The sequence below is a fragment of the Pseudomassariella vexata genome (genome assembly GCF_002105095.1).
Source record: "Pseudomassariella vexata strain CBS 129021 chromosome Unknown BCR38scaffold_3, whole genome shotgun sequence".
NCBI classification, from domain to species: Eukaryota; Fungi; Ascomycota; class Sordariomycetes; order Amphisphaeriales; family Pseudomassariaceae; genus Pseudomassariella; species Pseudomassariella vexata.
The window spans coordinates 565,387-583,754 of NW_024467958.1; the positions used below are offsets into that span (position 1 = coordinate 565,387).

Consider the following 18,368-nt stretch of genomic DNA (forward strand, 5'->3'; position numbering starts at 1 on the left):
TACTCTTGCTATATTCAGGAGGTTCATATCAAACGTTGCATGGAAGGCTGCAGTTCACTGTCCACTATCCGGGTCCCTACTTTTGTTCAATGGATAATAACATCGACGATGAACAAACAAGGGCCATTCGTTCTCGAGGCTGGGCCAATGAAGAGGGAAACGCTCATGAACATAACGTCGGATTGGACTGCTCCATTCTTCAGGACCCGCTCGGCGTGCCGAGTCCGGTAGTAAACCATTGCCACGGAATACGGCACACGGTGCTGGGCAATATAGAAACTTAAGTTTAACGCAAGCCACCATGTAGTCCCCGCCACCGTTTGGATCGTGTCCGTCTGTTCAAATCGTCTGGAATGATGGAAACGGTGCATTTTGTGGCTTGGCGGCTAATGGCACGCAGTTACTAACGTAGCATACAGAACAATTCAAGTGGCGGTCAGTATACAACCCCATCGTGCGACCATGGTTCCATCTCAACACTATGTAACCCCCGCATTATGCATGGTTGCCATACTTCTATTACGACCTTAGTCTGTTATGACTAGCGCTAGCGCGCTGGTTTTACCGAGCGGAATGTGTGGGAACTAGCCGGTTAAAATGCCGTAGTACAGCAGAATCCAAATCCGGCCCCCCTACCGATTCGCTGATCGTTGCTGGGATCGGATACAGTGCCTGGCTATCGGCTCAGCTGGTTAGTCTGTGGCGACTGCATTCGCTGAAGATGATGACGAAGGAGGGTTCCCGACCACAGCGGCTGGTTGATTGGTTGAGGCTTGATGAGTTCTGCAACGTCGGATAAACTGTAGTAGTGCCAGTAATTTGGAGCAGTTGCAGTTGGGTCTACACTGGCCGAAGGGCTGCAGGCGAATGGCAAGCTGCATGATCTATTGGAAACCTCGTTTATTTCTCATATGTATGGTGACGTTTTTGACTACTGTCACCATTGCTCTGCATTGTTGTTGCAGTGGGCCAGCTGCTCAGCGCTTTACTACCTTTTCACTAGACTGAGGGGGGAAAAACACTGTTGCCTTGCATAGAGAAAGCGACGCAACCTTTTCAGCTCATGCGGGTGTAAGTAAGAGTCGCCATGAACTCACGCCAGAAACGCGTAGGGGCGGCAGCCAAGACCAATCAAGTTATCAATTGCGGGTAGCATGGATGTCAGTGACGGGCCACCAGGCTTAATCTCACTTCATTCCTTGGGTCCACCGTCCCAAAGCGGAGTTAACGTACTAGCTAGTTGGCTAGCTGCTCGCAGGGGGAGAGCTGCAACTGATCGCCTTGGTAGTCCGTATCGAGACTGTGCGATTGGAGAATCTTTATGCACATAAGGCGGTTGGTACTGCAAGTAACCTGTCAATTAATTGGTTCCCTCAGCCTGGCATTGTTTGGCTCCGCCTCCACTGGTTCGCCAACTCGCGAACTATTATTACCCAAAGACTGCGGCATAGATTGCAACATGTGGTTTCGCTCTGGCAACATTTTCTCAATATATGGTGGTCCATCTATGATCATCGTATTGCTATTTTTGGAAATGTAAGTAGCCGCTTATCTGGATTCCTTTGACTGAGCTCGGCCGTCTTGGAACAAGGGTCCATGACATACACAACAAATGAGGGGCGAGTGAGAGATTCTGATACTAGCCGTGATACGCTGAAAATACTAATGGACCTCGATGACAACTGAGCACAGATGGTATAACACGCATTTTGCTACCGGAAAACAGAGGCTACAGCCAATAGGCTCAATCCCGTGGCTTGCAGCAATAAATCTGTATGCCAAGAAAGCTCCCGGCAGCCTAAGCAAATATCCGAGGCTTTTTCTCCTACCCCTTAGTCCCGCAGCAACTCGGAAGAATGACCTGCCACACACGTCACGTCAAGCCAATTTCCTCGCCGCGTGGACTATCCTTTGCTATATCACCTTCTTAGAATATCTGGCTAGACGACCACCCATTTCTCCTCCTCTCCTTTACCCCAGCAGGTCCACCGTGTCCAAGGAAAGAACCGGTAAGTGGGCCATATGCAACTTAGCACTCCCGTACGGCACAAATCGCGCGCTAAAGGGAGTTCCCGTTACCACCGGATTAGTGGGCGGGACTGCAGGCGTGTCATGCTCGAGCGGCCAATCGATCTCTACGGCGGCAACGCGAAGCTCAACGGGAGGAGCGCCTAGTGCCCAAATCGGGTTGGGCAGTGCATCGCCGTTGGTGGAATCAGAGGGAACTACGGCAATTTGGGATGGGTCAATGGCAATGGCCCACGGAGAGGTGGGCACGATGGCGTGGTCATGGGTGTGTCCGTCCGTAGTGGAGCTATCTAGAAGAGCCTCGTCATAGTATCTTAATGGGGCATGTTCAGTCGTGTTGAACTCAATAGCGAAGCTGTAGAGCAGGGCACCGTGGTAGATAGCTGCGGCGTTGTTGGGGAGGAGCTCAACACGCGGTTGGGTGTCGAGATTGATGATGAATTTTGTCTCCTCATTGGCCGGGATGGAGACTTTCTGCAGGCCGTTGCTTGCGAGGGTTATGGCTTGTTGGGGCGATTTGCCAGGGCCTGTGATTGTGCTTGTGTTGGTATTGGCCCAGGTGGGGGTTCGGACATAAAAGTCAAAAGCGGAGGTCGCGGTGATGGTGTAAGTCAGGCTCAGGTCGAAGGGGTACTTTGTGTCGGTGGAAATTAAAACCGCATTATCGCCACCCAGTGTGGCGCTGAGGCTTGCAGGACCCAGAAGAACATGGGCAATGCCGCCATCTTCGGTGGTCACAAAGGAGTTGGCAAGGTATTTAGGGTATGCTTGCGGGTGGTTGACGGTGCAACAGGGCTAGGACGGGCTCTCAGTCAAATTTGCCCCCCACAGAGTCATGGGATGATTGAAACAGAAGAAAACTCACGTAATTCGGCTCCAGGCCAAAGACGTTGGAATACGAGTTGACATCGACCCACAGCCCGGAGCTGCCCTTTGTCAAATTACGCGCCCATGGCTGCAGCATGGATAGTTGAGCATTCCCTTTTCTTCCCAAGTCTCACTCAGACAACACTATCCCGGAGACTGAGACTCACCTGGTTTTCCTGTTGAACGTACTGGTGCGACCACCAGTCCGAGGAAACAGATGCTGGGAAGGCGTTGAACGTAGTCTGCTCCACCCAATCGGCGATGTCGTTGTCACCCAGGTACTGATAGATGTATGCCAGGGAGAACATGACCTCGGGGGCGATACACAGCTCAGCCCCCCTTTGAGGTTGCTTATCGGATATGTACTCGTCACCAATGATGGAACCCGCCAGAGACTTGTGATACGTATCCACTAGGTCTACAGCCGTCCTGGTCTGTCTCTTAAGTGCCTCGTCGTGTGTCATTCGGTAGATGGATAAGGGGTATCTCAAGCCTATCCGCACTGTTAGTATCAACCCCTGACAGACCTGAGTGGACTGAATATGGCTTGCCTTCAGCATGATTCACCCCGTGCAAGAATACCCAGCTGCCGTCAAACGAGTTCACATCATCCTCGCTCTTAGGGTAGACATCCTCGACCCAGAACTTCCTCCAGTCTGCACCCCAAACCTCACCCCCGTCAATCATGAGCTCCATGGTCTCCCATAGAATCTGCGAGTTGTTCCTAGGATACTTTTCGTAGAGCCACTGCAGGGGAATGTGCAGCTCGTGCGTCCTTCCCATGCCGAACCCAGCGATGTCGAAAGTGTCGTCTCCGTGCACGATCAGACCCGTGTAATTGTCCTGTAGCATGCTATGTGCCAGTACCACGAAACGGTGCATCGAGTCCACAATTCTCTCGGTTTGCGTAGAATCTGCCTCTGCATATTGCTAGAAGCGATTGGGCTTCAGCAAATCGGTTCTCCGTCTTCTTGGTCGTAGTTGATCACTTACCATCATTCCCAGGAGAAGGAGGCAACGAGCCCAGATGCCACGAGTCTGGTGTGTTTCCTCAAACCCCAGCCACCCGTCACTCGCCTGATGGTCAATCACGTAGTCCAAGTAATGCTTGACCTGGCCAATGATGCGCGAGTCATTCAAGCCAAAAGCCAAAGGAACGATGCCATTGAACCAGTACGGCGACGCCTCATCGAGACCTGAATACTCGGTTGCACCGCCGATCCATCTTGCATCGTGCACGAACCGGTAGAAATCAAACATGTTGCCCGCCAGGCCCGCCGCTTCAAGTTCCAGCTGGTCTCTCATCCATCCGAGGGGCGAGATGGAACCCAGCGGCAAGGCGCCGAAAATGGGCTGGGCGACTATATATGTACCTGTTAGAATCTCCTAGGGGTTCTAAAGGGGGAAGGCGGTGGATTGGTGCAAAACTGACGTGTTTTGTCATCTTCTGCTGCCGCTTGCATCACCTTCTGCTCCGACATGAACTGTCTGCCTGCAAGCGCGGGCGCGACGATAAGCTTCAATACGGTGTAGGACCTCATCGCAACCCAGATGCCTCGACTGCTGAGCTTCATCTTTCCTTCGATGATTCGTGTAGAGCGACTCTATATAACAAAGATGCAGAATTATTTTAGGCGACAGGCGTCAATGTTTACGGGATGGAATGATAAAGCAATGCCACCCTCCACCCGTAGTTGTGGCCCAATAATCTAACTCTAAAGAGAAGGCACAGAGCATATACCCCGCTAAGCATACAAGTACTATTCCGCCCCAATCATGGCAACTCTTTTCCATTTGATGGGTTGCTTCAGTTACCATGTTGGTGCGGAGATATCTGGAAAGAGCAGGCATACAGCTATGTCCCATGGCCGTGGTCAGATTAGTGCGGAGGAGCCAGGTCAACCCGTCCGGCAGATCGTAGCAGACTGGCAATCCCAGTCATGACAGATACCCCGAGATACGGCGCGACTCATGATTGGCCGGGATGTTCGAAAGACGGCCGACAGCCGAGAAAGTGAAGCTTTAGCGACTGTAACCCCGGGAAAGATGGTAGCGAGATGACTACTGGGACTGAGAAATTACATTTATTCGTTGATAACTTCCATCTGCAGAAGCGGACACCACAATTGATAACATGAGCATGTAGCATGGCTCTACTTCCCCTCAAAAACTTGGATTGAAATGGAAACCGCCAGGAGCCAGCACGAGAGGCAGTTTTCTATTCTTTCTATTGTATGGTTCTCGTTTGCTTTCTATATGACATCAATAAAGCTGTGTCCTTCGAATCTTCAATCTTGAGTCATTCAGTTTAAGATAAGAGTCCCCGTGAGGTAAGGAGCCTAGTATGTTAACCCGAGCAGCGAAAAAAAAGACATGTAGGCCAATAATCGAGCATATTAACATGAAAACTCAGAACGGCGGAAACATGCACACGTTCAAGAACCCCGCTCAGACAAGATCGTATACTAAGAGTGACGTTGCATTTAACTGAGCTGCTCGGGACGTAACTATAAGCTATACATAGCCATATCGCGATTGAAACGTGCTTAAAGGATGTAACGGGACATGCGTTAAGAACCAACCCGCGCACATCGCGACATAACCCTGGGCCTAAATATCGAGATATACCTTGAATAAACTACTCTCCACGTAATAATAGTCTTGTCACTCACTAATTGGCCGCCTTGCACGCTAGTCGGAATAGCAGCCGTGCCCATGAGCAAGTTCATGGTGCCTACGGTTGTCGAAACAAGAGAAACCACATTGCACCCGCACGAAGTCTTGTAGCTATCTGTAAAATCGACAAGCAGCTGGTCACCGTAGTATTAACCCTTGCGAGACGTATATGAATGGCGAGCGTCCTCCTTAGCACCCTGGATCATTACACCCCTGACTTCCCTACTGAGAAGAGAAGTACAATTATGGAAACTAAACCGGAAACCCACAAGCCTGAGTTCCTGTGACCCAGCTAATTAATGCACAATCGGGCGTGTGCATGTTTCCCGCAGTCCGGCTTCCAAAAGAGCGAGCTTCAATTCGAAGTGTTGTGTGCTAAGATGCAACTCATGACTTACACAAGGATCTTCACGAATTGAACGTTTTAGATACCTATTGCATTAACTTTATCATGACTGATAGATTAGAATCGTCAGGAAGTAGAGTACCTTTCGCTGACAGTAATGCCTGATTTTCATGAGATAATTCTGAAGACCTCAAGTTTCATGGCAAATACAGCTGGAAACAGCTTCTTGCCGTTTACGCCGAGGAGAGCTTAGCGTGTAATCCCAGCTGTCTTCTAAACTGGGAATGGGGAGGGGGTGGTGGCTGGTGGTAAGCAGACGTGAGTCACCGAATTCTGCATAACTCGTATATCTATGGGTATAGGAATCGGCTCCCCGAGCCACAAAACCGTCGCGCGGTTTTCATCGTTCTTAACAATCATCCATAGAATCTATAATCCCATCCCTTCCATCACAATTTGTGAACCAATGCCACTCGAGCTCCTACCTGCCACGGCAGCGGATGCCAGGCTTGCAATACAGATCCGTAAAGCTGCATACGACAAGAATCCTTTCTTGCGCATCTTGTTCCCTGTACCACCTTCGCCAGAAGCCATTGAATTCGTAGCTCAAGATCTGGAATGGAAGCTGGCTCGTGAGAACAGCAATTGCCGAGCGTACAAAGTGGTCGACACTGATATCGAAGACGCTGAGCAGACCATGATCGCATTCGCAAAGTGGGACATTAATAACCCCAAACCGGAACAACCACCAAAAAGTACTGGCAATCACGGATACGGGCCAGGGAGTAATGACGCAGCGTGTCGACTAGTATTCGACAGTCTGCAGGAGAGGCGAGACCGGATTATTGGGGATAGACCACACGTCTGTAAGTTGCCAAGTTGCCCTAAAGTATTTATACCCTGTTGACTTCGGCTGACATTTTCAATGGACCTCGATACGCTTTACACTGACCCATTGCAACAGAAGCGTGGAGCTGGGGGCTTGCTGGTGAAGCAATGTCTGGAGGAGGCCAAGGCGCTTGGAATACCTACGTGGGTGGAATCGAGCGAGGCGGCGCATAAGTTGTATCTAAAGTGTGGATTTAGAGATGTTGATTTGCATGCCGTAGATTTGAGCCAGTGGGATGCGCCCGACTTGCATCAGACTTGGTTGATGATCAGGGAGTTGTGAGTTGCCCGTGTCCTCATAAGTGCATTGTTGTTAATATGCACACATCGAAATGATACATGGAAATGATGCTCGAGCAAATTAGTATGAACTGCAAACGCCCCTTCAATTCAATGAGAACCGTGGCATAGTAAAGCAACAGACAACGTTAGCACTGTAAGGCTTTTGGCAAATGTTATCTATACAACGGCAACTCCTTCCAGCTCACTTCTATCCCCATGGAGCATCGAGAACATTCAGGGCAGTATCTGGCTCTACGGAGTTGGTATCGAACACCATGTGATATATCAGCTCCTCTTTCTCAACACTAATGACGTGACTCTAGAACAGCTTCATCCCGAAACGACCTACTTCCAACCCAGTCCCAACCTGACGGTTTCCGGTATACCTGCTTCAAGCGATCCGACCCCTGGAAGTGGCCAAAAAGTGGATGAGAATAATGGAAGATGTTGCGTGCCCCAGGTACACCGGCTGTTTGCTGGGTGCAGCGATTGGGCCAATTGCCCATAGATAGCCCTTCCATAGATGCAGCGTTTGGGACTTCGTCTCATATTATCATCACCAATACAATTCTCTTGTCTTATTTCCTACAGAATAAGTGCTATCATTGGATATCCAATGCTTTGAACATGTTTTGGTGCATAAACTCCACACGGTTGGCGCTGAATGGGTGGCCGTTTTGGCAGGTCACCAGAGTGCCGACTGGGAACACAACCAAAACGGCGATATTCCCAGTTGTCCCTGCTGAGATTTTTATTATACTGCTTTTGGTGACAGTGGTGCTTTTGGGAATAACAAAAGAAGGGAAATTCAGAAGTCGTCCCAGCCCGTTAGGGGTATTTGCTGTGGGTGTCGAGATTATGCTTTTTTAAGCTTGGTCGAGTATCTTCAAGAACAGAGTTTATCTTGTCAAAAGTCCACCGGATCGGACTCATCAGGGTATACACTGTGAAGTACTTGGACGGTCCTCCATTTATCCTGGAGAGTTACCTACGATGGAGCAGTTTCCAGCCTTGTTAATGCCCAGACCCGTCCACGGGTGTGATGAAACATGTGACCTCCTCGCACCTTCTGTTCTAGGACCCTATGTAACAGGGAGCCTGGAGAGGTGTAACAATTCATTATTTTCATTATTATTATTATTATGGATAGCGAAAATTCGAGTATACTCGTCATGAAAATGTGTCATGATGGAAGTCCGATGCTTAAGTAGGCAGGGGCGGCGGACATCCGCATACTTTGGGTCTCAGACCCTTTGTCCTTGGGCCCGACACCTGCAACACCATAGATAGAACCACAAACTGGTCTTGAGTGTCTACCGCTAATTTGCAATTTTGTCAAATCATCCATTCGCCGTTGACACTCGGCTGTGAGGGTCGCAACATGCTGGCATTGTCACTACTCTGAAGGGGATCGCGACGACTACACGTAGTACCCCACACCCGGCGATATGAAGTCAGTAATCCAACAGCTTCACATGCGACATCAGTGCACTTAGAGCGATTGGGAGTTTGCAGCGGCTTGCGGTAGCAATTTCCAGTCGCCAGAATTGCGTTGATGCTGCTTGTCCCATGACGCCGGCTCGTGACCATTGCGCATGATCATCGAGAATTCAAGCAAGACACGTCACTACTAGACAAACAACACTCTATTACCCTACTCGACCCCATAAAACATCACATCCTAACATTCACATTGAGGAAATTACACTTGCCAAGCAAGCTAAGCCCTCAAAATGTGCCTCGTCATCTATGCCGCCTCCTACTGCCTCCACGGCACGCACCACATCACCTCGACCCGCGTACCCATCCGTGAAGCCAAGTGCGCCGAGGCGCGTCTCAATCGCAAACAAGCCGGAGCGTGCAAGCATGGGCGCCGTGATGGTCCCACTCACACCATCAGGTCTGTGGGCATATGCAGCGACTGCGATAAGAGATGGGCCATGGAGACCAATCCATGGGGGAGGCACACCGAAGATAAGGACGTCAAGGGTTATGAGCCGTGGGGTGGGAATCCGTACAGACCATACTGTGGTGTGGAAATGTTGAGGGTAAGCTTTAGGTTTTGAGAGCGAGTTGGGAGTGCAGATGGTGATGGTGATAATGGGCAAGTGAGGACTTCCATTGAAGGGGGTTGGCTTATTTTGGACCGAGGGAAGGCGCAGGGCAACTGGAAACACGGAACGGGCAATGGCCATCTGGCTCCCTCACACATGGAATGATAATAGGCCTGGATTCATTCTGAAGCAAAATTATCTTCGGCTTAACACTGTTAGTGATGCATCCCTCTGACCTGAAGGTATGCGATATATAGGCTTCGGCATGACGCAGAAATAAATGGCCGAGAAATATCTGAAAGCATGGAAATTCTGGCTATTTTGACCAATTCCAGATAGGATTAATTTCCCGGTGATGATTCAAGCCAAAATAAACGCGACTCGTGTACAGCATCGAAGGACATTGCTATACAGAGAGCGAACTCGAAAAACAGAGGAATGTGACGTACGTACCTAAGCAACAAAACGCTGACGTAACGATCTGCTTGCAAGGCGAAACCAATTTGGGCCCGAAAACATGGATGCTAGGCTAGGCTTACGCAAAGAACTCCGATTGTTTATGTACAGGTCCACGCCACCGGTCTGTGTTCCTCTATTCGTCGGCCGTGGCGGAAACGGGGTTGATGTCAACACCATACTTCTCCTTCAGTCTCGCTCGCCTGCGCTCCTCGTAGCCCGGTGGCTCGATTCCTTCGTTGTGTTAGCCTTCTTCCGATGCCGTCCTCTCGAGATTTACGTCGAAAGCACTCACCTCTGCCTTCACCCAGTTCCGCGACCGTCTCCATCATGGGCCGCCGGCGATTCTTGCGCATAAATTCCTTGCGGGCGTACTCGTCAATTTCGGGGTCTTGGGGTGGGCCGCGTAGACTACCGCCGGTAAAATCCAGGGTCGTCATGATGGCGGAGATGCCTGCTCCGAAGCCGATGATTTGTGGCATGCGACCAGCTGTTCCAGCATTTTCTTTTTAGCTCTTGATTCGCCAACTACCTCGTGTCATGGGAATCCATCTTACATCGCAAACCAAGCATGGCGCCACCGAGAAAGGCTCCTACAGTCGTGTTGAGGTAATCGTCCTTCTCTCTCAGGTTAGCCGTGGCATCTTTGGCGAAGGCGTAGACGGCAGGCACCACGGCTGTGGGTGCAAGTGAGTCAGTCAGTTGGCTGCCTCGTTTCGGGTTGAACTCGGTTCGAGGACGTACTCAGCGTGGCGACAGTGCTGCCAGTTCGCGTAAAGACTCCCCAAGCGCCGATGTTGCTCTTGGCCAATGAGTTCTGGACGGCGGATGCGCAGATGCCTGCAATTCCGCCAGCCAGGGCGCCCCGCATGCCCGAGTTGAGGGCATTTTTGGCATGGAAGGGCTCTTGAGGGTACAGTACTGGGATGGGGTGTGGGTTCGCCATCTTGGGCCGTGGGGGCGATGGCGAAGGGAGCTGTTGAATCGGGCTTCTTTCAATGGAGGACGACTGTAGGAAGCTAGGAGTCTGGAGTTGGCATTAAGTTGCGACAATCGACTGACCTGAGGTTCCAAGCTGTTTTACCGATGATCTTCCATCCTAGCCAACCAGTGTCTGCTGATTTGATGTTCTTTGTGGGGACATGCTTCCTTCAGTGCACCAATGAACTACCAACTCTAAATGTCGGCATGGAACAATATGATACCGAAACCAACGTCAGCACCTTGCCTCCTGCACGTACATAGTTCAACAAAGAAATCCAGACCCATCTGGAGCACGCGGGGCTGCTGCCATTTTGATCCATCAACTTCGCCCTGTTATATTCGCCATCCCTGCTCTCCAAGTGAGCAATTCATCGCATATTCGGCGCACAGCATTCAAAGACGTGTCCTAGAGATTTATCCCTCTTTCTTCCCTTTTCCCGGGGGCAACGATACCTCACGTAATTCTCTTTCGGTTCTGGACCGGAATTCAATTTGTACGGGACTTGTGCCTTATTTACTTCTGCCGCTTCATGATACCCAACCTGCTTTCATCGTCACCTTTCGCCTTCGGCCTTCCCGCTGTCTGAACCGTCCTTCATCCGTCTGCTGGCCTTTTCAGATTTTGGTGAGGGATACCGGTTTCATGAGGTATCTAGACTTTTCTTTCATTACTCGCATCTGTCTGTCTGTTGCCTGGCCAGTGACGGGTTTTGGGGGCTTGCCTGGAAACACCTTGCAGCAGCGCTGCACTTCCCAGCCATCATAGCTGTCCACTGTTGGCTGCATGGATGACTCCCAAGAAGAACCTTGATATTCTGCTCCTCTCGGATATGTTCAAGCCCGTCATCTGGTGCGGTTGTCCCAGAGCATATCGCTTAGACTTGAGCTGCTGCTGCCTGGCCACACTGGAGGATCGGAAGATTATGGGGTGCCCAGCAGGCAATGTATGGAACTGCAAGTGCAACTTCTCATATGTGCTTTTGCAGTCTGATCCAAGAGCGGTGCAGCGATTCGGCCCTTCCAGGTTTCAGCTAACTCATATTATCCTAGTGGATCATGAATGATGTTGCACCTTGACAAATGAAACTTCGAGATGTGCAGTGGAGCTGAACTATTCCAGGGACGCAGTGCTCTTGATGTTTTCTTCTTCTTTTGTATCTATGCTTTTCCACGAATTGCATCATAACTGTATGCCAGCTTATAGTTTTGCACTTAATGCCAGAGCTGACTTTTTGAAGTGATTGGCCCCAAGAGACCCGAAGTCCAGCGTGCCAGCTCAGCCCCTATCATATTATATGAACCCTGAGGCAGCATCCAGACCTTGGTGCAGCTCTTTACATAGAGTCCAGGCCTCGACGTGTCGGCAACCCCAAAGCTTCAGAGTGTCCGCAGATCTCGAGACAACCTCAGGCCCTATGTCAATTACAACCCGTGACGAGCTAGCCAACTGACCTGGTCATTGGCATAATAAGGCCGACTTTACCGTACCGACTGCGAAGATCCAGACAGTTATCAATCTTGTTGCTGGAAGGGGAGAAGAAAGCGGGGTCCAGACTCTTGCAAGCCCTATGTTGCTTGGCCCAACAAATAGGTCTTGGTAAGTGCACCTTCGCTATGCCTATCCAGGATATATGTCCTGCACTCTTTTTGGCTCTGTCTTTCCATCCTGCCCTCGGGCATTCATAAAACTTGGTCCTCGCTCTTCAACATTACACCAGTATTAATGCCAAGTCCGGCTCTCATATCATCTTTGCTCTTTGAAGTTCCCCTGTTTCGGTTATGCTTTAACCTACACTTTCACCCTCTCCCTTTTGTTCTCACTGGCATGGTCTCACTTGAAGGCATTGGTTAGTACAACCCGGTACTTGAGCGAAGCACAACTACCGGTAACCTTCTCTCATCAGACACTCACACTCTCACTCTCATTCACGTACCACATTCGTTACTCACATTTGGGATTGTTATGACCAGTATGTGCTGTTTGCCTAACAGCTGACTGCCTCCTTCGACGGCCCCTGCCCCTCGCCCCGATCATTTTTTGCGGGACTGCCAATTCTGCAGCTGCATCTGCAGCCTCGATGTTTTTTGTTTTCCCTCCACACTCTCCCCGCATTGGACTTTCCTGAAATAAACTTATCACTCATATTTGCCATCATTGCTAATGCTATTGGGCAGACTTGGAGGATCTTTCATCTTAGTATCTCTCCAGACCTCCTCATCCTCCTGCATCGCCACTGTTTGCCTAAATCTGTATGTCTTGAACAAATCTCACCTTTCGCCGATGCTGACAAGATCTCTAGAAGGCAATCGCAGTAGCCATGGCGGACCCATCCAACACGGCGTTTGCCAGCATAAGCGCTGAGTGGCTCAAGCGATCGACACACGCACCCGTTAGTAAGTAAGCACAGACGGATGAAGCTTGTGGTCGCAGCGGTCGTCACGTCAATCGCAATATCCTGAACCCTGAAGCAGCAGCTGGCTGACCATTTGCAGTGGCGACATCACCGCGCGCACTACGAGACTTGATGAGCGGGCAGCTACTAGAGACGCACACGCCTTGTAAAGAAAAGGATACTCATACTCTATTCTTGTTGCCGCGACAGAAAGGTAGCACGGACACGGCCATCTATTTGTCCTTGGTCTGCATGGATTGCCGGTACCATTTCAATGTCAAGTTTATATGCAATGATCTGGCTCAATCGATGAGAGACTTTGCCAGGCTTCACAAACATCGGATGCACATGTTTGAAGTGAGCCGGCGTAAGCTAAACCCCACCTGTTGGTTGGAAAAACAACACAATCAACTGCTCGAGAGGGTCAGCCTGCAATGCCAAGTCTCGGGTTGCTCCTGTGGTTTGGAAATCGAGATGCTTCCCCCCTTGATCGACATGGAAGTCGTTAAGAAGTTTCGCGATGTCAAGCGAGTCAAGCAACACCTGGATCGTGCCCGCAGAGAAGACAGTGACAGATACAAGGACGCGGCCGACAACTATGGACAGGGCCCCATCCAAATGCTCCTCACCTACATGAACGACGGCTTGAACCAGCAAGAGCATGATCCGTTGCGCCGAATCAAGAAGAGAAACAAGAAGTTCATGGTATCCATCAGCAATGACTTTGATGACCTGCTCGTCTCTCTCGGGTTTGAATCCAAGATGGTTGAAAATGAGGACTCGTGGGTCTTTCCTTCGCTTGGCAAACCATTAGCGCGGACGCCGATAGGAACGCTCCGAGCCAAATGGGAGGACGTCGTGGCCGAGTTGATGATCCTCAGCGGTCATTGTGGTTCGACAGACCTGCCGCAATCTTGGGAGACGCTCTTGGACCTGTTCCCCGGTGGGTATGAGGCGCCGCAAGTCCGCGCAGTCATAGATGAGGCGGACCTGGAATTGCTGGGTTGTCTGCCCGACTACAGGCCCAAAGTCTTCGTATGGGCCGCTATTGTCTTGGCCACCTTGCCCAAAAACCAGAGCTGCCGCCAACTATTCGTCGATGCTGCGAAACGGTGCCACCTGGAGCGCGATGTAGATGCGCAGATTGAGCTGGTGCAGTTCGAATCGGGGTGCGAAATGGATGCCGAAGCGGTCGATGCCTTTGGCGCCTTTGACGCTTTTCCCGGCGACGGTAAAGATGCCGACTACTTCCTCACCAAGTATTATGCCATTGGTCAGGTCCAGCGAACCGACGAGGCCCGGGCTCGCCTCTACCAGCACCTCGAGATCATCGGAGGCAATCTGGGCGAGGATATTGTCAGCCGAATCGATAACAGAGTGCTGGACGACATGGGAGCTACTGCGCAAACAACTAACGGCGGCATGACGATCGAGCAGGCTGCCAGCACCTTGAACATTGAGCTCAACTGGTCACTCGAACTCATCCGAGACGTTGTAAACCATCTGGTGAGTTTCTTTAGTTTCTTTTCTTGCCGCCCCCTTCTCACCATCCCCCCCGGTTCCTTTTCTTTCCTTTGCTTTCCTTCTGACGGGTATCGCAGGCTCAAACTCTATATACCGACGATGATCGTCAGAAAGTGGCCAAGGCTCTTGGAGTGCTCGCCGAGTGGAAACGTCATGACCGCACCAACGCAGAGGCTCAACAGGCAGTTGATGAACTACAAGGCATGGTGGGCATATTCAACGCCCTTAAGCCTGGCCAAGAAATACCCCCGGCTCTGCTGCAGAAAGACGTGGCTCAGGATGACGCCGCTAGTCTCAAAACGCCGCCTGGACTGCGCAACATCGGCAACACATGTTATCTCAACAGCATCCTGCAATATTTCTATCACGTCAAGGCCATCCGGGATCTAGTCCTGAACTATGACCAGTATAAGCTGGAGCTCAACGCCGAGAGCGTCCACAGTCGCAAGACAGGTGGCAATGCTACATCCGTTGATCTTGAAGAAGCCATTGTGGCAAGGCAATGTAAGTCCCCTCCATCATCTGCAGGGCACACCTCGGGCTAAACAGCAAAAGTTGTCGAGACACTTCAAGTCCTGTTTAAGGATCTCCAAACCACATCAGAGGCAGCGGCTCAGCCAAGCCAAAAGCTTGCGAACACAGCCCTAAGAAAGACGGCCCGACTCTTGTATGAAGACCCTCAAAGCAAACCTCCGCCATTGCCGGCCCGCCCTTCTCCTGCACCGCCCACCAAGGGTGACGACACAGATATGATCAACGTGACGATCGAGTCGGTCAGTGACAACTTGGAGACGGCCAGCGCAGTGAGCTCTCAGACTCTGGTCACCGACCTCGAAGGCGCCTCGACAGGCTCTTTGGTTGAAATCAACCATGTCGATACCAAGGAGGGCAAAGAGGAGGCAGTCGATAACGACATCGAAATGAAGGACGGCCACATGGTCGAGTTTGACGCTGCTACGATCGAAGACAAGATTCGAGACATCTCGGAACGTTTGGAGCGTTCGGACCGCAGTGGCACGGAGCAACAGGATGTCGAAGAGACCATGGAAAACATTATGGAGCATCTGATGCGTGCTATTCGTGCCGACGGCGGCGTGGCCGATAACCCCCGCATGCAATCTGACCGGATCACCCAAACCTTCAACCCCACCATCGTGAACTGCACTGTGAAGCTCGTCGACGGCACGCCGACGGTAAACAAGGAGGTCAACTCGGAGCGATGGATCACGGCGTTCCCCCATCCCACTGAGGGGGAGACGACTACCATCTACGAGGCTCTCGATCGCAACTTTGACGTCGAATACATGGACGAGACTTTGATTCGTCACACCGTCATTCGCTCCCTACCTCCCATCCTTCACGTCTGCATTCAGCGAACGGGCACCAGCAAGAATAGAAACCCCGTTCTGATCGAGGATGAGCTTTACATGGATCGTTACATGGAGACCCTCGACGGTCACCCGGAGAGCGTCGACAAATTTGACCTCGTGCGGAAGCGTCGTGAGATCTGGGCACTTAAGGAGCGGGTCAACCAGCTAGGCTACACGGTGAAGGAGGATGCCAAGCATGAGGTCAAGGCTCTGGAGCCTGACGTGCAACATGTTAGTTGGTCGACGGGCCAAAGTGGATGGGGTGGTGATGCTCGATCGTGCTCGCCTTCTGATTCCGAGTGGGAGAAACTAGACGCCATTGTACCAGGACCCAAGGTACCACCATCCAATCCCGCCTCATCATTCACTTCCCTCAAACGGAGACTGCCCCAAGAACGGACACTGGCTAATTATATCCAGTACCTGTCCCATAAGCGGCAGATGGCAATAGGCACCACGTCGTCGACTTCGCAGCCGCTGTTCGCGCCGCCGCCGTCGCTGTCGAGCCCCGCTAAGTCGACAGTCCATACTAACCCATACATCCCCCTCTTGAGTAAGCTCACCACAGACATGACCAAGCTGGATGAAGAAGAGCTTCGCAAGTTAGATGGGATGAAGCAGGACGCATTCCAGGACATGCGCAAAGAAAAGTACCGTCTGCACGCCGTCATCTGCCACGGGGGCGGGACGCAGTCGGGCCACTACTGGATATGGCTGCACGACTTCCAGAAGAATGTGTGGCTCAAGTTCAACGACAGCAACGTGACGGAGGACACGCGGGGCTCCGAGGCTGTGCTGCAAGAGCTGAGCAATGGTGGCGACCCTTACTACCTTGCCTACGTGCGAGATGATGACAAGGACAGACTTGTCGACGTTCCAGAGCGTGCTGCCGTCGAGACGCGAGCGGCTGGGGCTGATGAGATGGACCTGGAAATGGAGACCATTGAGGGTGTCGTCCCAGAAAAGAGCGGCGACTTGCCTTCCGACTTGCCCGACCCGAAGTCGCCCTCACAGACGTGGCAGACGGTCAACGGCAGCCATGTCGCGGATATTGACGTGTCTAGCGCTGACGAGGAACTCTGAACCCGTCCTGCGCGCTCGTGTATGATTATCAGTAGCCTGCTAACTACTGCTGAGACACTCGATCTACCCCCAACCCTCACCCACGTCAAGCCGTACTTGTACCCACACCCACAAACCTTACGCATCGTCTTCTCTGCGGCGCATAGGAGCAAATCGCGTGTTGGGAACAGTCACATGATTCAGCTTCATGTCAGAGTACTTGCCTCGGAAATCGAGGTTTGGGATCTGGGCTGGGACATATTTCCTGGCAAGATTGCGCGGCGTTGGCCAGCAAGGAGTATTGATAAAGTGGACCGGTGCCTCGCTATACGGGCCGTCTTTACCGCTGCCTCGATCCCATTTCCCGGCGTTTAGCTACCAGGTTGCAGGCCATCCTTCATCAGCAGACACGATTCAGGAGCAAAATGCGACATGTACACATACAGTAGACGAGAAAGTTCACACGCACACGGTGGCCAAAAGATGAATTAATTGTTGCTATGATTGTGATTCTGATGGAGCAATCAGTAAAATTGAAAGGGGGATGCCAGTTGCTGAGTGCTTAGCGTCCCTGCCGACGCCAAGACTGTTATCCCTGCCTGAGATTAGCCTCCATAGTATGCGCCGAGGGCCTAGGTCGGAGATAAGCTTTCGCAAAAGGCGGATAGTGCAACGTCGCAAAAGCTTGACATCGTTCGTTTGGACTATAGCATCTCTCACTGGGATGCCTATAGGTTGATGGATATGTCGATGCTCCATGCATGTCAGGGACTCGGGTCGCATTCAGCACTCCGTGTTGATCCCAGTGACCCCGAGTCCACGGCTAGCATGCTTGGGCGACTCCGACTTCATCAGGTCGAAAACAGAGCATTAAAAAGGTGATGAGTGACAATTTCGGGTTTAGCCTGGGCTTAAGATCCACGCACGCAAATTCGCATGAAACACTGCAAGTCCACCTTAATTTAATTGTTTTAAGGCTTTCGCTTTGCCGCTCCAAATGGGTTTTCCTACCGGGTTCATTCCACTGTGTTGAAATCTGGAGGGCTGCCCATTGGTGGATCAACTGGAACTGGGATGATGAATCCCGACATTCGGGTCTGAATTTTGCGAACATGCAGGCTCTGCATGATCTCTTTGAGGAATGGTGTTGTTTGGTTTAGAGTGCACTTCTCGCGCTAAGCTGACATGCGTGGGCCAACCTCTCAATTATCTCGCGTGCTCTCTCAAGGATGAGGCTCACAACAGGCCCTCGTGCCCCCTTCTCATCCCAACAAACGTTGTCTGATGTGGACTGAACGGCGGGCCAGGCGCTACCCCTGGCGTGCCGGGCTGACTGCAATATAAAGAAGCTGCCGCGGCCTACTTCAGACATCTAGCTGGTCATCGCCAAGCAAAGCTTGCCAGTCACTCCCTTCATTCGCTTATAGGACCCAGTCCA

At 51.4% G+C, this 18,368-nt stretch overlaps 5 protein-coding genes across 5 annotated transcripts; 2 read left to right on the top strand and 3 right to left on the bottom strand.

The window, feature by feature from the left end:
- Nucleotides 1–1,625: 1,625 nt before the first annotated feature.
- BCR38DRAFT_463852 (duf1680 domain-containing protein) lies at nucleotides 1,626–4,780 on the bottom strand. Its single transcript, XM_040862651.1, has 6 exons — nucleotides 4,328–4,780; nucleotides 3,889–4,256; nucleotides 3,447–3,825; nucleotides 3,063–3,388; nucleotides 2,894–2,983; nucleotides 1,626–2,823 (listed from the first exon to the last, which is right to left on the bottom strand). The coding sequence occupies exons 1-6, from the start codon at nucleotides 4,467–4,469 to the stop codon at nucleotides 1,972–1,974; spliced, it is 2,157 nt and encodes a 718-aa protein (XP_040718624.1). The 5' UTR covers nucleotides 4,470–4,780; the 3' UTR covers nucleotides 1,626–1,971.
- Nucleotides 4,781–6,318: 1,538 nt separating this feature from the next.
- BCR38DRAFT_521419 (acyl-CoA N-acyltransferase) lies at nucleotides 6,319–7,163 on the top strand. The gene is made up of 2 exons (XM_040865192.1): nucleotides 6,319–6,783; nucleotides 6,847–7,163. Exons 1-2 carry the CDS (start codon nucleotides 6,384–6,386, stop codon nucleotides 7,086–7,088), a joined length of 642 nt encoding a protein of 213 aa, XP_040718625.1. The 5' UTR covers nucleotides 6,319–6,383; the 3' UTR covers nucleotides 7,089–7,163.
- A 1,547-nt stretch (nucleotides 7,164–8,710) lies between these two features.
- BCR38DRAFT_130354 (uncharacterized protein) lies at nucleotides 8,711–9,634 on the bottom strand. The gene is made up of 2 exons (XM_040853551.1): nucleotides 9,595–9,634; nucleotides 8,711–9,340 (listed from the first exon to the last, which is right to left on the bottom strand). Exon 2 carries the CDS (start codon nucleotides 9,280–9,282, stop codon nucleotides 8,776–8,778), a length of 507 nt encoding a protein of 168 aa, XP_040718626.1. The 5' UTR covers nucleotides 9,283–9,340; nucleotides 9,595–9,634; the 3' UTR covers nucleotides 8,711–8,775.
- On the bottom strand, nucleotides 9,508–10,712 carry BCR38DRAFT_130335 (uncharacterized protein). Its single transcript, XM_040853550.1, has 4 exons — nucleotides 10,342–10,712; nucleotides 10,155–10,274; nucleotides 9,893–10,087; nucleotides 9,508–9,831 (listed from the first exon to the last, which is right to left on the bottom strand). Exons 1-4 carry the CDS (start codon nucleotides 10,541–10,543, stop codon nucleotides 9,734–9,736), a joined length of 615 nt encoding a protein of 204 aa, XP_040718627.1. The 5' UTR covers nucleotides 10,544–10,712; the 3' UTR covers nucleotides 9,508–9,733.
- A 2,736-nt stretch (nucleotides 10,713–13,448) lies between these two features.
- On the top strand, nucleotides 13,449–16,951 carry BCR38DRAFT_481821 (uncharacterized protein; the record flags this gene model as incomplete). Its single annotated transcript, XM_040863416.1, has 3 exons — nucleotides 13,449–14,480; nucleotides 14,576–15,002; nucleotides 15,054–16,951. 3 exons carry the CDS (start codon nucleotides 13,449–13,451, stop codon nucleotides 16,949–16,951), a joined length of 3,357 nt encoding a protein of 1,118 aa, XP_040718628.1.
- Nucleotides 16,952–18,368: the final 1,417 nt, after the last annotated feature.